This window comes from Lytechinus pictus, chromosome 8 (assembly GCF_037042905.1).
Source record: "Lytechinus pictus isolate F3 Inbred chromosome 8, Lp3.0, whole genome shotgun sequence".
Taxonomy (NCBI): domain Eukaryota; kingdom Metazoa; phylum Echinodermata; class Echinoidea; order Temnopleuroida; family Toxopneustidae; genus Lytechinus; species Lytechinus pictus.
In genome coordinates, this window is record NC_087252.1 from 4,150,227 (window position 1) to 4,166,653 (window position 16,427).

Sequence of the window (16,427 nt, forward strand, 5' to 3'; positions counted from 1 at the left end):
CATCGAAAGTCCTTACGTAGAATTAAAAAAAAAATCAATCAAGGATTCCAGGTGATGAGAAGTCATATCAACTCTCTGATCTAACAATGTGATCTTTGTTTTTTAGGTCGACCAGGTTTCTCTACTACTCCTGAACCTATTACAGTGGTCTTAGGAGGAACTGCTACATTTCTATGTGAAGTGAATGGTAGCCCGGCATCAACCGTGGACTGGCTTAATCCACAAGACACGGTCATATCAGTGAGTAGACTATTAAAGGGGAATCCAACCTTTGCCATAAAATATTGTGTTGGGAAGGAGAAAAATAAATTAAACAGGATGGTGAAAGTTTGAAAGAAATCGGACAAGCAATAAGAAAGTTATAGCTGCTTTAAAATTGAGATCACTAATAGTATGTAGATTTCAAATTGGCAACTGGGTAAGTAAATTATGACAAGGGGCAAGGACAACTTTTCCATAGGCCATGTACTTTATTATCAGGGATTTGTGGTTTTCTCCTAAGTACCCATTCCCCTGGGGCAGTAATCTAAATATAACCCATGTAGTATTTTGTTTAATGTCCTCATGAAAGAAAAATATAATTTGAAATAAAACTTTTGGGAAAAATGACATTTTAGCCATAATATGTATTGGAGCACATGGAAGAGTAGTCCTTGCCTTACATCACTATGACATCCCATATGCGGCCAATTTGAAGTCGCCATGAGTATAGTGATTACCAATATCTACAACTTTTAAAAATTCATAATTTTCTTGTTGTTTGTCCAATACTGTTCAAACTTTCACCTATCAACTTGTCTGATTTTTCTTTTTCTCATAAAAACAAGTTTTTATTTGGGTTGGATTCCCCTTTAAGACTATCATAGCTTCTTCTTGGTAGCCTATATTCTTTGTGGAGACTGCAGCTTACTATCATTACTGTTATGCTAAATGTAAAAATACATCTGATGCGGAAAATTACACAGTCATCATCACCATGATCACCTTCATCATCACCATCATTATCATCATCACCATCATCATCATGATCATGATCATCAACAGCATCATCATCATTGTTATTATTATTGTTGTCTATAACAGACCTGTGGTATATTTACAGCCATCTCCTTCCGGCTAACCATCACCAACTCCCAGCATTCAGACAGTGGGTACTACACCTGCCGTGCTACCAATGCCTGCTGAGAGAACATAGCTTCCACCCTGCTCACTGTCACTGTTAATAGTTGTTGCTATGGCTGTTGTTTTTATTATGATTATCATCATCATTATTGTTATTATTACTATTTTTCTGTAACAGACCGGCGGTAGATTTACAGCTACCTCCTCCCGGCTCACCATCACAAACACCCAGCAGTCGGACAGTGGGTACTTCACCTGCCGGGCTACCAATGCCTGGGGAGAGAACACCGCATCGGCCCTGCTCACAGTCACCGACCCAACCCAGGAGATCATCTTCACCATGGTCCCGATTGATCAGTCTGTGGTTGTGGGAGGGAGAGTGACCTTCCCTTGCAGTGCTACGGGAAGCCCAACACCGACTATTGAGTGGAGGAAGGTGGGTGTTTTCATGTCGGGTCCCTACGTTCATCCAACTCTGGTTCTCTAGTTGTTCCCAAATCTGAAAAGGCATTGGGGTCTTTTCTGTCTCTTCATTCTTTCACTGCTTCTTGGGCAATCTGCAGAGTGAATTTGACACACTACAAATTCCATCTATTAATTATGATGTTAGGATTTTGGTGATTATTAATAAATATGCATTAAACTATATACTTGTATCCCTAAACATTTGAACTAACTTCCTAGGGACAGTATTCATGAAATTTCTTGCCAGTAAAATTTATAGAATATGTTTGTAAGCTACTGCAATACTTGCTCTGAGTGGCTAAGAGCACATCTGTTGTTGAAATCATTTACAAGGCTGTTTCATGAAATGCTCCCCCAGTTTCAGAGTGAATTTCATGCCATTTATAGGTTACTTGAGGGGAGTATTTCATGAAAGGACTTGTTTGATGTTTTAATCTGACACATCCTGTTTTATCCAACAAGGGCTTATTGATAGTGTTTTTCAGCCAATCAAAATCCATGAAGCTTATGTCAGATGTTAAATTTGATGAATGCTCGGGGGAGGGGGGGGGGGCTAGGCTTCCTCAGGCTTGAAACGGATTAGAATAATAATTATGAGAATAATAATAAAATAAAAAAAATATTAATAATGTACTTTTTAAAAAGCACATTTCAGACCCGTAAGGACTCTCAATGCACTTTACAGAAATAAAATTATACAATATTAATTAACAGTAGAAATTACCTAATATTACACTTAAGCAACATCAACATTAATCAATTACATATGGATAAAGGAATAATCTAATTGAATGCTTCATTAAAGAGATATGTCTTAATTAAGTTGGGATTTGAAAAGCCAAGGATTATTTTGTAATTGGAGAGTACTAAGGAGAGAACTCCAAAGGATGGTGGCATGGTAGGTGAAAGAACTTTCACGATGCGTCTTAGTTCTCTAGGTACTTGACGGAGTTGTTGGTTTGATGATCTTAGTTTTGAAGATCATTGAAATAAACCGTAACTGTTTCCCTTTTTTGCATTTTAACTTGTGTTTTTCTAGGAGTTGAGTGACCTGCCCACCGATAGGATTCAGGAGCCGGCTGTAGGCTGGTTAAGAATAACAGGTATCGAGGTCACAGATAGTGGGTTTTACGTCTGTACAGCAAGCAACTCAATCACAACAGTTTCTACGAGGGTCCAACTGATTGTACAAGGTAAGAATACACCTAGTCTGCAGAAACAGACCATGCTTGAAACTTATCAACAAGTGGGCCTTCACAAAAGATTTGCACAAATATAACTGTTAGTTTTTTTCATACATTGGAACTATATATAAATGTAAATTGTTTTCTCTTTATGGCAGGGCTCGACATTAGCAGTGGCCCGGGGCAACCAAAAATGAGAGTAGGGCCACCAAAATTTTGTAAAAGCCCACACTTGGTGGCCCAGTCGGGCTACCAAAGTTTGATAAATTGTAATGTTTTCTATTGTTTTAGGACCACAAAGAATACGAAATTGATGATTTTGGTAAACCTATTGGGCCACCAAGGAAAAAAGTTAGTGTGGAGCCTTGCTTTATTGTTACATTGTTGAACAGAGAAGAAGGTTATGATTTGTATATTTGTTTACACACTCTTTGAACATTTTCCATATTGGTAGTATACATTCAAATATAGCTTCATTACCTTTCTGAATATATAACAGCTTATAACACGGGTTTAGATACATGATGTTACACTTTTCAAGGAGGGGGGAGGGGGAAATGAACTACTCTGTCATCCCCCACCCCTTAAGAATATGTTCACTGCTTGAATTTACGCCAGTGGCTTATAAAATTGATTTTCCGCCTCACTTAATTTCTATGGCAAAAAGAAGCTGTTGAAAACTGCTTATCTAATAAAAGAGAGCCAATGGAGTAAATTAGAAAGTCAAAAAGGGGCCTAAGCTTTCGATCCTAGCAGAATCTTCGTCGGAGGCAAAATGATTTATTTTCTGTCAGAGCTCCCACCGCAGCTTACTGTTAGCTTTCTGTGTGCCACACACATGTGTGACAAATGAGACTTACCTTTCCATTTTTTTTCAATGAGAACTTCATTTACATCAATATTGTGTCCCTTCCCAAATAATTCATATATGATTGTTTTTTGTTTTGTTTTATTTTGTTTTTTTCTTGTCTCAATGCATAATAATTATCTAAGTGTTGTGAAGTGATGGAAATAAAAATAATTGAAAGATAACAAAACTTGATTTTCACTTTTTTCCCCCAAACAGTGGCACCCAATTTTACAGTACTTCCAGAAGATACCATTGTAGAGACAGGAGGGGCAGTATTACTTGATTGTGAGGCTGATGGCATGCCCACCCCTGCTATAAAATGGAACACTCCATTACCTGAACTAGGTATGATACTATCCTCATTTTCAGTTACAAAGAAATTTTAAGATTTGCCATTTAGGGTTTCTCTTTTTTATTGAAATAGTCCTTTTTTTTCTTTTTTCTTTTGTGATATTATGAAGTAACATACTGATTTTAAATACTTTTGGCTCATAAGCTATTTTAGTTATTTAATCTTGTATTTTATCCAGGAATTTTACCAAGGGAAAGAAAGTTTCAGATCTTTTAAATGTCAGCCCAATTGATTGTTGCTTTTTTATTAATATTTCATTTACAATTTCATCAACAAATTAAAATCATTTGTATTGTCTCTTGAGATATAATCTAGTATAATGATGGAGCAGTGAAGGAGAAAGAGATTGTTGGTTTGAAGAAAATCATATCAGGAAAAGATAACAGTAACATCATAAAAATTAGAGATATCAGCGTCATTTTAAAACAACTTTACATTATGAAATATGAATAAAAGCAATACTTTTCTTGATTATTTAATGATAATGATATTGCAATACCACTGATGAATTATCCACTTATATTGAGGACATGCATAAGCAATAGGGTTGATTCTTTTATCTGTTTTTATTTTTAAATCACATTTTTTCAGTACGAGCCTGGGGAAATTTAAAAAAGAGCCCCCCAAATTCCCCATTTACTGCAAATGCTTGTGAAAAGGACTCCCCAAAAATACAATTTTTTTTGGGGGGGCTGATATGAACACTATGTCAAGAAGCTCTGATGCCTATTGTTTATAGTTTCATATGTTCATTTTGATTTCTTGTTGAAAGGTGTGTTGAGTGTGGCTAGTGGTCTACAGTTTGGAGTGGAAGTGTTCTCTAACGGCTCTCTTGCAATTCCTTACGTTGAGAATCGTCACGCGGGGACTTACGTCTGTTTAGCATCCAATACGGTATCATCTTCATCGACAGCAACATCCCTTACAGTTAGAAGTAAGTTGACATCAATTTTACATTAAAGATAATTGAAGTTTAAAATGTGATCAGTTCCACCTGAGTTGAATGATTGATCTCTCATTTTCTGGTGCTAAAACTTCATAAGAATTATTTTGAAATTATGATTATAATTAAAATACATTTCCTTGTGAAACAACTGACCAATGTACAGGAATTTATGCTGCATTAAGCAAAATTAAAGTTAAATTTTCATCAAATTATTAGTTTTACTACCACATGAGCTGAATAATACACATTTATTTATTACATTTTGTTTATTGATGTTATTCTTGTCTACAAAAAAAGATGCCAACTGCAGTTACTTTTGTTCTTATGTTATTTTGTATGTTTTTCTGCATGAAACGCTGAAAGGTTTGTTTCGTATGAAATCAGTTATTTTATCATCAGTAAAAAGCTTTTATTTCCCTTGGTTTTAACTTTTAAATATGATGTATTACAATAAAAAATATACAATCTCTATGTTTCTAGGTTCTCCTGTTATCACATCCTCTCCCATTGACCAGACGGCTATCGAGGGTGAGCTCGCTCGTTTCGAATGCCGCGCTGCCGCTACACCCACACCGGTCATCTCATGGCTTTTCAACGGTCAACTCCTACTGACCGATATCAAGTTTGAGGTCCTCGGCAACGGAGATCTTAGGATTAATAACGTGGAGGAGGATCAGGAGGGGGTCTATACGTGCAGCGCTGGTAATGAACTTGGAGTTAGAAACGTTTCAGCGTACTTGACTGTGTATCGTAAGTATGAAAAAAAAAATTTCCTTTTGCTTCTATTCCTTTAATCGATGTGGATTTGGCGCTTCAGAAATACTCTATATTATTATTATTATCATTATGTAGATCAATAAGCAAAAACTGAAAGACACTATTTTAAAAATGTGGCCCAAAGCGTCCCATATCTGTCCTTTAGGCAGACAAACAATCGTCCTTTACAGAAATTCAATTTCATGTCTAATTTTGATGTAGTTGTATTTCTGCAAAATCCATTAAATGTGTAAATGATGAAAGTGTTTACTATCTTAAGACATGTTTGTCAAACTTTTGCTTACAAATTACACAGAGTAAATATATAAATCGAAAGATAAAAACATTGAATTCAAATCTTGAAATTAATGTTTTCAACTGAATGTTTGGTCTTTTTTAAATTAATGTATGAATTATGAGTTATTTAACAACGTATATTGCATGGTTCTCAGTTCCTCCTCAGTTTGTTGTTCATCCTGTTGACATTACTGTTGACCCCGGGTCAAAGGTCAGATTAGACTGTGAAGCATCAGGTGACCCGATGCCGTCAATTCAATGGCAGAAGGATGGTAGCCCTCTAGTTCTTGGTAAGTAATAATGATAATATTAGATTGTTGTATAGTGCATATATCATATACCATTTTACTTCTCTATGCACTTGCAAAGGGACTTGGATATCATTACCCAGGTTGTAAAGCAGATACGATTCAATAGTGCCATCTCGAGTCTTCAACTACTCATACCTGGCCAGTTTCCTGACCCATAATGCCAGTATAGTTTAGTAATATAGACCCACTCGAATGATAACATACTAATTAAACCACTCAATACATTTATACCGCAATAATTATGTTACCAAGTAGCAACACAATTACTTTTCCTCTCAAAACATTTTAGTTTCTCTATACAAATTCAATTATAGGTCAATTTATTCTCTGTAGTATTAGTAGATATCTGACTTTCTATTCATAACACACAGCCAATGATAGACCACACACAGCTCACTCCCCCTTTAATCTGGCAAGCATTTCACAATGCGCAAGCATTTTAATGAATGAATTCCTTCCAGGTACCCATTTTATAGCTCACCTGGGTTGGGTGCAACACAATACAGATAAATTTCATACTGCAGGAAGTTTAGGTCTAGAGTAGGATTTGAACCCACAACTCTGTGATTACGAAACAAGGTGTTTTTTTTAGTCTTATACTCATATAGGTAATATATTTTTTATGATTTGAATGCCAAACGTGATGATACATTGATCCATCAAATTATAGAGATTGATGTCACATTGGCTACTGATATTTAAACCACATATTTAGCGCATGGTTTAAATTGAATCGGAGTTGAGAATACGCGCCAGTGTCTTTATATGAGATATCCGTTTTTAGATCAAGCTAAGCATCTGATATTTTCTGGTTTCAATCCAGAGAATAAAGAGTAACAAAATGAACATTTTTGTTAACAATGATGTCTATTTTCCATCCATTTCTTTTCAGAAACCAACATTGAGGTGCTTAGTAACTCTAGTATTGTAATTGATGGCTTACTGGAAACCAATACAGGGGAGTATACATGTATAGCTACCAACGCAGCAGGGAGTATTCAGGTCACTGCAACACTCTCCACTCCCGGTGAGATGTTGGAATAACTTTGTAAAATTTTTTTTTTTTGGGCTAAATTATATAGAGAAATTGAATCTTATTAAAATTAATTGAAATTTTTATGACATGGGTCCGACAAGTACTAGTTACACTTAATTTTGCAAATGATAGAGCCTTTTCTTGCGGAGCCACGGCTCTATTTGAATTGCATTATTACTAACATTAGAATAATGGTTATTTTCATGATTTTTATTATTCTGATCATTACTACCATCATAATGATGATAACAAACATCATCATCATCATCATTTCATCATCATCCTCATCATCATCATAGTAATCAACATTATTATCATCATCTTCATCATCATAGTCATTATCATCCTCAATGTTATCAATATTATCCCAGTGTATGCTATTTTGTTATTGTACTATTATTCATCATCATCATTAATATTATGTTTAAATGCCTTGTTTCAGATGTCCCCAAATTCACCACTGCTCCTTCCAACACCACCGGCAACGAGTCTTACCCAATCAGCATTCGATGCCGAGCCGACGCCCGCGAGACACCGATCATCTCCTGGTACCTGAGTGATGCAGACGGTAACCAAGGCGATCGCATCGGTCTCGGCATCAATCCTCCAGCGACAAGAGCATCGCTGAGCTTTGTCTCGGTGAATGGTGACCTCGAGCTGAACCAGGTTACAAAGAGAGACGAGGGATGGTATCTTTGTTTAGCAGAGAACAGTGCGGGTAGCATCAGTGAGGTCGCCTTTCTCTCAGTCAATGGTAGGGAGAAAGAAAGACCTGCCAAGTTTTCCTTTTAAATATGAAAATTTTAATCTTTTATTATAATCTCTGTTTTTCCTATTTCTATGGAAATAGTTTATGTAATATTAAATACATAATTTAAGAATGTTCTAGCAATTTCTTAGTAATTTGTTCATATTTCTTGGATATTAGGAACGGCAGGTATGCTGTTGTCATCTGTTATCATGTCAAATTTGCCATCGAGTGGTAGCTATCATGGTAAAAGAATCAAGGATTTCAGGGAAGATACAGTCGCATGGTTAAGTTACAATTATATCAGTCTTTCTGGAACAGGACCCCATACTTATATCACAATTTGACAAAAACCTCTACCTCTGTCTGAATTGATTAGTTTGGAATCTCCCAGATGACTTTGTTGGATGCCATCAAATTTTGGCCTGGTAAAGATCAAATTGAACGCACAGGAAGAATTGTATTGTACAAAGTACTTTAGGAGCTTATGATTAACATATCTTAGTTTTCTTATATTGTTGAGTTGTCAGTTTTATTTTCTGTGTGCTTGTGAAATGCAGTGTTCCAACAACTGGCCAAATTAATACATTTAATATTGATGGAAGAATGTATTAAAATATGAACATTGATACCTTGAAATTAAAGTTTTTCCGACTGTTGTATAGGACTCCCCCATCACCCTCTTCTATTTCCTTCCTTTTGAGGCTCAGTTGCTTTGATCACTTACCAAGACATCTCTATTCCTCTTTTTCCCCCAAACTTCTTTTCAGTCCCTCCTCGGGTAACCAGCACCAACACCCCTGTGAGTGCAATGGAAGGGTCTGACTATACTCTGCTCAGTTGTGAAATTGAAGGACAACCCACCCCTGACATCACATGGTTCCTTCCTAGTGATGGGCCTGTTCCCACGGATGCCACTAGCTACACCAGTAGCATACAGGGTAACACTGCCTACTTGGTGGTGTACAGCCCCAATGTGTCCCATCACGATGGTGACTTTGTGTGTGTCTTGTCCAACTTTCTTGGCAGTGCGAATGCAACCGTCCGGGTTACTGTACAAGGTGAACAACTTTTCTTGATATATTGACTATTTGCATGAAGTAGAGTAATGTTTTCTCTTGGTAGTATGTTAGCATAAAGGATATACACGGTTTTGTAGAACTTCCTATTACTGTAAGAAAAAGGGATCAAGCACACCAATGGTGTAGGATGATGATCTGTAGGATCACTTTGGCATGTGTGTGTCTGTTAAGGTTACAAAATGTTGAATATCTGTTCTAAATGCTTCAATTTCACTGAAAGGTTGATTTTATAGACTAAAGTTTACAAGTATGTGAAAATTGCAATGATGTCCAAGGTAAATACATGTACCAGAGGTCAACCATATTTTTAAGGAAAGAAATGTGCCCTTATTTGCTCGATGGTGTTTGAAGCTGAATGTTATAAAAAAAAACTGTCAAAGGTCATCAATAGGGGTTAATAGCTTTTCTTACACCCAATTTTGAGGTCTTTAACCAAGTTCTATTAGTGATTTCTATGGAAGCAATGAATCGCTAGCAAATAAAGCAACCAGATAGTGAGTTATTACACAAGTAATTATCTATGAAACATGCAAAAAATGAATGTATTTTTACTTTGAGTCATGTCAAGATCATCATCATCATCATTGATATTCCAAATGGGAAGAGCTCAGGTTATCAATTTTTCAATGAAGAGGAATCATGCGCTTTCATTTTTGCCTTCAGTTTCAATCCCATAATCATTCTGACTTTTATGTGTATATCTAGGTGGTCCTGTGCTTACTGCTGTAGAAGCATTCCGATCAGGTCTTAACAGCATCACCCTCCGATGTCAAACCAAGGGAGCCCCCACCCCTACCACCACCTGGCAGATGGGGACCACACCCTTGCCACACCCATCAGTGACCGGTCATTCAGTATCCCCTGATTGGTCATTGGTCATTACTGGTCAGAGTGTTGGGGTGGATGACGTGTATTCCTGTGTAGCTACCAATCGTTATGGTTCTGTGACGGCAACACTTCAAGGTATGCATAAGATTTGTTTCTGAATCGAACTTTCCCATTCCTCCTGCATTCTGTAATATACAGTCATTCATTGTCCCCTGATTGGTCATTAATAATCTTGGGTCAATTTGTTAGGGGAAGGGGGGGGGGGAGTTATTTGTACTTGTATTCCTGTGTGGCAACTGACCCCTATGGTTCTGTAACAATAACACTTCTAAGGTATGTGTAGGAATTCTTCTTGCCCCTCTTGCACCCAGTAATTACTGTTATTTCAATATGTCCTAAGGGGTCATTGGTCATTTGCGATCAGAGTATATGATGTGTATTCCTGTATAGCTACCAAATCTCTCTGGTTCTGTGACGGCGACACTTTAAGGTATGCGTAAGATATGTTTGTATTCTGAACCTACCCTACCCATTCCTCCTGTAGTACATAATAATTATAATACAAATACATGGATAAAAGAAATAAAATGAAAGTACTGATAAAGGGGAAAAAGATATATGGTTTTAGGAGTTTCTTGAATTTATTTGTAGAGTTGATGATTTAAATAAGGATGTGATGTTTTCCATTATTTAGGGGCAGTTAGAATGAATGTGCGATCACCAGGTTTTGTACGAGCCTTTCGAATGGCAAGCAAAAAAAAAGTAAATAAATGAATAATTAGAGTGATGATGTGTATGTTGTTGATGATGATGATGATGTTTGATGTTGACAAATTGTAGAAGGGAGATAATCTCTGAAAGCCAATTGTAATTGGCAATCTAACAGTGTAAAAATCTCTGTTCTTCATTTTATCTCCTACAGTTCCTGGACAGGTAGCCACACCCACAATCTCTGACATCACATCAACCAGTCTGAATCTCAGCTGGGCCACGCCCACCCCCACCAGCGACCTGCCAATCACAGCCTACAATGTCCAATACCAGGCAGAGTCAAGTAATGAATATTCATTAGCTGGAGAGACAGGTGACCCTTTTTACACAGTAGAAGGTCTGCAGCCCTATACAGGGTATTGGTTCAGGGTGCAAGCAGTGAATGGACTTGGAGTGGGTCCGTTTAGTCCAGCTACCAGTCTTGTGTCTACAGCACAGGGAGGTAAGGTAGCTTGTAAAAGTTCAGTTGCATCTAAATTGAAAAAACCCTTAACATTCTCTGATTTATTTCAAGGAAAAGGAGAATAAAAGTAAATAACATTAGAGAAGTCTTGTTTAAAAAAATATTGTGAACTATGATGTGTGTTTTATTTAGGATTGTTCATATGGATTAAAAAAAAAATCATCCAAGAAAATATATGCAATTAAAATTGTGTACACACTTTCAAGATGGCTCATTTAAATGCTCTGGTGGGGACAATAATTCTAACACATATAGTATAATAAAGTAAGTGCAATTACATGTATGCGCATAATCTACAGTGTAAATCCCTCCCAGTTCAAGCCCCTGTTATGAATTTTGTGCCTTTATATAGCTCACTTGCATGAATCTACTTACAAATTGTTTAACTTTGATGATACTTAGCCTCGTAGATGGCAATTGTGATTTAGAAAAAACATCAAAATCAACAATGATTCAATGTCCGATTAATCGTTTGAATATACTTTCATAAATACCTTCTTGTTTCTATTAACTATTGCCCAATCTGTAGAGAGGAGCTTATTGAAGCTTATAAAGTTATGGTAATGTGGGCTATGCTGTGAACAATTGAATACCCCCCCCTCTCTATCTTTCTGTCTCCTATTTTAGGTTAATTCACTTTTTTTTTCCTACAAGTGCAGAGCAGAAGCCTTTTAAAGCCATTTTATAAGTCTCTTCACTGCACAAACTGCAGTTTGTTTACTGTCAAGTGTTTTTGAAGTGAAGATATGATTTCCCTGTGCAAAATTTGTTTGATTTCATTCAGTTACTTAGTATGGAGATTCAGTTTAAAAAGGAAAATGTCATTAAGAGACAATATAAAGAGATCTGTATGGAATTCACATACATTTTATATGAATGAATCTCAAATTTTGGTTGAAGTTTGTGCTGTGTTTTCTTCTTCATCCATAATTGTCTGATTAAAGATCCTTATTTTTGAAAGTTTAAAAGGAGAATTTCATTGTATATGCTTGACAAATGACAATCTTTTCACCTTTTCTGTTCTGATTTTATTTTATCATTTTTTTCAAATACATGTATATTACACAATAATATATCAGTTTGATTACCCATTTTATTTGCTTTGTTCCAGTGAATGTTGTAAACCCAGGGGAAAAAACTAGTTTGTGAACAGGGCTGCTTTTCCTGTCTCTCTTCATTCCATATTACCGTTTTGAATTGAACCTGATGAAAATGTTGGGGTTATTTTGCAACTTTTGAAGCATTTTTTGGCATTTTTTGATGTTTTGGGGCATTTTTGATTGCTTAGGGGCTAAATCACCTTCAGCCCCTCTGTATGCTTTAGCCGTGGACAGCTCTTGATGAGAAATAACGTATCAGGTTATGCTACATGTATATGTCTTCGCTTTCTACGTCCTATTCACATTCCCCTTTCTTTTTAGCTCCAAGCAGACCTCGAAGCGTTGAAGTGGCAGCGGTGGGAAACGTCATCACAGTAACATGGTCAGCGCCATCTAGGCTCAATGGCAACACAGGTAATATCAAAATAACCAATTTTATTTTTATTCATTCATTATTGTCAAAAGGTATGCATTTGGTCTTTGATTAAAAAAAAAAGCCAAAATCATTTTTGAAGTCAAAAAGTATATAAGAGTCTTGTCTTGTAAGTTATCCTATCATTTATTTTGCTCTGACTTGTATATGACATGCTAGATGCGCAGTAAGCGCAGTTTAGGTTGAATGTTAGTGCATTCAGTGGACATTCTCCGACAATGAATATGATAGGTGGTTATGGTCAATGTTATGACATTGAATCTTCTTGGAGTGTTGGTTCTGACTAACCCCAAATCCCTGATAATAAAGTTCAATTCAATTCAATTCAATTCAATTCATTTATTCTTTTCCATTAAAAAACAACAAAATATGTACATTTGAAATACACATGTACAGTATATACAAAAATAGATAAATTAATATTGTAAGTAATAGAAATAAATGGAAAATGGAACACCTGTAGAAAGCTTTTTTAAAAAAGCTTGTAAATGGCAGGAGTCCAAAAGTTAACAAAATACAAATATAATAATGATAACAATATTAGATGGCGCATGTATTTGAATTCAACGTCTTGCCCCCTATCCCCACCTGCCCCCTGTCCCCACCCCCCTATCCCCACCTGCCCCCATCCCCCCTATCCCCACCTGCCCCCTGTCCCACCCCCCTACCCCCATCTCTCTCTCAGGTAGAATTCAAAATTAATATAGGTTAAAATCTAAATTGAAATAAAATTAATATGACAACAAATAAACTTTAAGATTTTTTTTGAAAGTATTCAAAAAGACATTCTCCGTAATCGAAGTTGGTAATGAGTTCCATACTGTGGGCCCTGTATATCTAACTGTTTTTTGCATATACTGCTTATCAATATTCCAGATATGTAATTTTTTACTATTTCGAGTGTTATATTTGTGAATCATAGAATTAGTTTCAAACATATTGGCAAGAGGAGGCAAAACGGTTCCTTTGATACACTTGAATACAAAAATGGCAATTTGATAAAGTACATGGCCTATGGGAAAGTTGTCCTTGCCCCTTGTCATAATTTACTTACCCAGTTGCCAATTTGAAATCTACATACTATTAGTGATCTCAATTTTAAAGTAGCTATAACTTTCTTATTGCTTGTCCGATTTCTGTCAAACTTTTACCATTCTGTTTAAATTATTTTTATCCTTCCCAACACAACATTTTATGGCCAAGGCTGGATTCCCCTTTAACTATAGTGTAAATTTCCTTCTGCAAAGAAGTCACCCATATTGTACTGCACTCTACCCAGGGGGTGTGTCTTAAAGATGTTCATAAGTTATGCACAGTTTGAACATGATCTCTTAAAGGTGTTGCTTCAGCTTCTGTACATAGGGATATATCATTTTGTGACAGTGGGAATAGGAGTCATGCATAAATTCATGCTTAATTCACAAACACCTTGATAATGAGCCCTGGGGGCCGTTTCATAAAGCTGTTCATAAGTTAATTAAGAGCGACTTTAAGAACGACTGGTGAACCTTTCTTACACGCTCAACCATCGCCAATGGTGTATAGCATTTACCAAAAGAAAGGATCACCAGTCGTTCTTAAAGTTGCTCTTATCTTACGAACAGCTTTATGAAACACACACCAGGTAGGTGTCCCATTTAAAGCTAATTGTAAAGTTATAAATGACTTTATGCTTGACTGGAACAGGTTCTTAGTTGGTAAGTCAGTTACATAAATAGGGATATCACATGTAGCGCAAGGAAGGTTGTGGTAAAAGGGTATCTTGCAGGAATATACCTTACAACCCAGGGTGTTGTTTCATAAGGATCTTCATAAATTATGCATCACTTTATGCATGTGTGCCAAGTTGGCAGCTGGCATTAGGCTACATGTAGGAAAAAAGTGACTACAGTAGCCTCTGCCTAAATAAAGTTTTCTTTTTTCATACAAGAAAATGCAAATATATGTTATTTTTGTAAGTGGAATTTTCGAACAGATCTCTGAGACCCCAAATTTGAATATTTGATTTAGGCAGATTCATGTGTGTGTGTGTGTGTGTGTGTCTCGAGCACTTTGCAGCATGGATGTGAGTGCTTCGTGAAGTGCATTGTCATCATTATGAATTCTCTTTTTCCATTGCAGATGATATCATATATGAGGTTCTCACCTATCCATTGGAGAACGAGTCAGATATCACCATGGTAACCGTATCCCACAATGCCAACGAGTTCGGTGCCCTCATCGATAGCCTGGAGTACGTGATGGACTATGAGGTCAAAGTTCGTGCCGGGAACAGTGCTTTAAGAGAGTGGAGTCCCTACGTAACCGCTCAGATTACAACGGGATACCAAGGTGTGTATAGTTGATCCCTTCCCATCAAATACTGCACACTCAAACTCTGTTAATTACATGTACATGAGAAGAGAATGAGAAATAAAAATATACGGATACTTATACCTCTTAACCATTTTGAAATTAAAGTAAAGAATATTATTATTTTACTTTTTTATCTTGTTTTGATATGATTTTTTTAATTTTCCAAATAACATTACTAAAGAAGCCTATGGAAAATGATGTCTTTTCCTATTTTTATAAATCAAAATCATCTCTATTTTCCACTTTACCTGGGTTGGGAGGTCTGCATACTGTATCCGTTTTTAAAGTTGCTATCGAAAATGCAAGTCGGGGTGTATTTGAGTGAGCTTAATCATTCAAAATAGCAAAAGAAAAGATACCTCGTTTCCCAGAAACATGAAGTAGTTAATATTTAAGTATATTTCTTCATTTCTTACCAATACTTGTCACCTTCTTCTATTTATCTGTGTATTTGTTCATCCAGCTCCAACATCAGCCGTGGAAAACTTCAGTGCGAAAGCAAACAGCTCATCCTCAATATGGCTTGTGTGGCAGGTATGTATTGGATCTGCATAGTATTTCATTAAACAGATCTTCAGTGACAACTGTTGTAAGCTTCTGAAATCCTTGCATCTGATTGGCTCAGAGCAAATTTCTGAGTGAAAATTACCAACAAGATGCTTCATGACGTACTTCCCTAATATCTATTATTTGATCTATGATTTGATTACAATCTACCTCTTTTCATATCAAAATATACAGAGCAAAGCGACTGATCAAACAGTGAATTTTTCATTTGATTGATTGTATATTGTGGTCAATGCAATCAATTATGAAAATGTCATTCTATGCTGAATTGCTATGCTTTTTAGCAATGTGTTAGAGATTCCTGATCATTCTTTTGACACTAATTATTTTAGGATGTTGTCTTTCAGGGTTCCCAGCCCATCTGGGAATTTTTTTTTTTCTAGTCAGGGAATTTGATAAAAATGCCTCAAGGGAAAAGTATAAATAGAGTTTTGATTGGCTTCAAAACAGTGCTGAAGAAGGCGCAAGCTTATGTGCAGCAAATTCATTATTCAAATTCAAATTCAATATATTCTTGATAATAATTAAAACATCAAATTGTACATTCGTATATGGAAATATCAATACAAGAAAATGAGGGCAACCAAAAGTTTACACTTGAAATATGACAGGATAGTGAGGCAATTCTGAGAATTGCTTGGACAGCTTCAGCTTCAGTTCAGGAAAATGGGTGAAACTGGTAATTAGTAGAAATAATCATGGAATTTTGAGAGTTCTTCAGGAAAAAATCAGGGAATTCTATTTTATTGAAATGCAGTCCT

At 36.2% G+C, this 16,427-nt stretch overlaps 1 protein-coding gene across 5 annotated transcripts in view; it reads left to right on the forward strand.

Moving 5' to 3' along the window:
• The window catches only part of LOC129266439 (hemicentin-1-like), a 32,709-nt gene that overhangs the window by 6,950 nt on the left and 9,332 nt on the right, over nt 1–16,427 (forward strand). For all 5 annotated transcript variants that reach the window (XR_010294370.1, XR_010294371.1, XM_064103391.1 and 2 more), the window contains exons 5-19: nt 107–240; nt 1,301–1,558; nt 2,627–2,780; nt 3,838–3,966; nt 4,746–4,907; nt 5,400–5,669; nt 6,128–6,262; nt 7,176–7,310; nt 7,762–8,073; nt 8,838–9,128; nt 9,855–10,112; nt 10,900–11,190; nt 12,633–12,725; nt 14,866–15,075; nt 15,563–15,633. Coding sequence is in view for 3 of the 5 variants with exons in the window: in XM_064103391.1 (XP_063959461.1) it covers nt 107–240; nt 1,301–1,558; nt 2,627–2,780; nt 3,838–3,966; nt 4,746–4,907; nt 5,400–5,669; nt 6,128–6,262; nt 7,176–7,310; nt 7,762–8,073; nt 8,838–9,128; nt 9,855–10,112; nt 10,900–11,190; nt 12,633–12,725; nt 14,866–15,075; nt 15,563–15,633 (2,903 nt within the window). In the remaining 2 variants the exon portion in view is untranslated. The remainder of the gene's footprint in view (nt 1–106; nt 241–1,300; nt 1,559–2,626; nt 2,781–3,837; nt 3,967–4,745; nt 4,908–5,399; nt 5,670–6,127; nt 6,263–7,175; nt 7,311–7,761; nt 8,074–8,837; nt 9,129–9,854; nt 10,113–10,899; nt 11,191–12,632; nt 12,726–14,865; nt 15,076–15,562; nt 15,634–16,427) is intronic.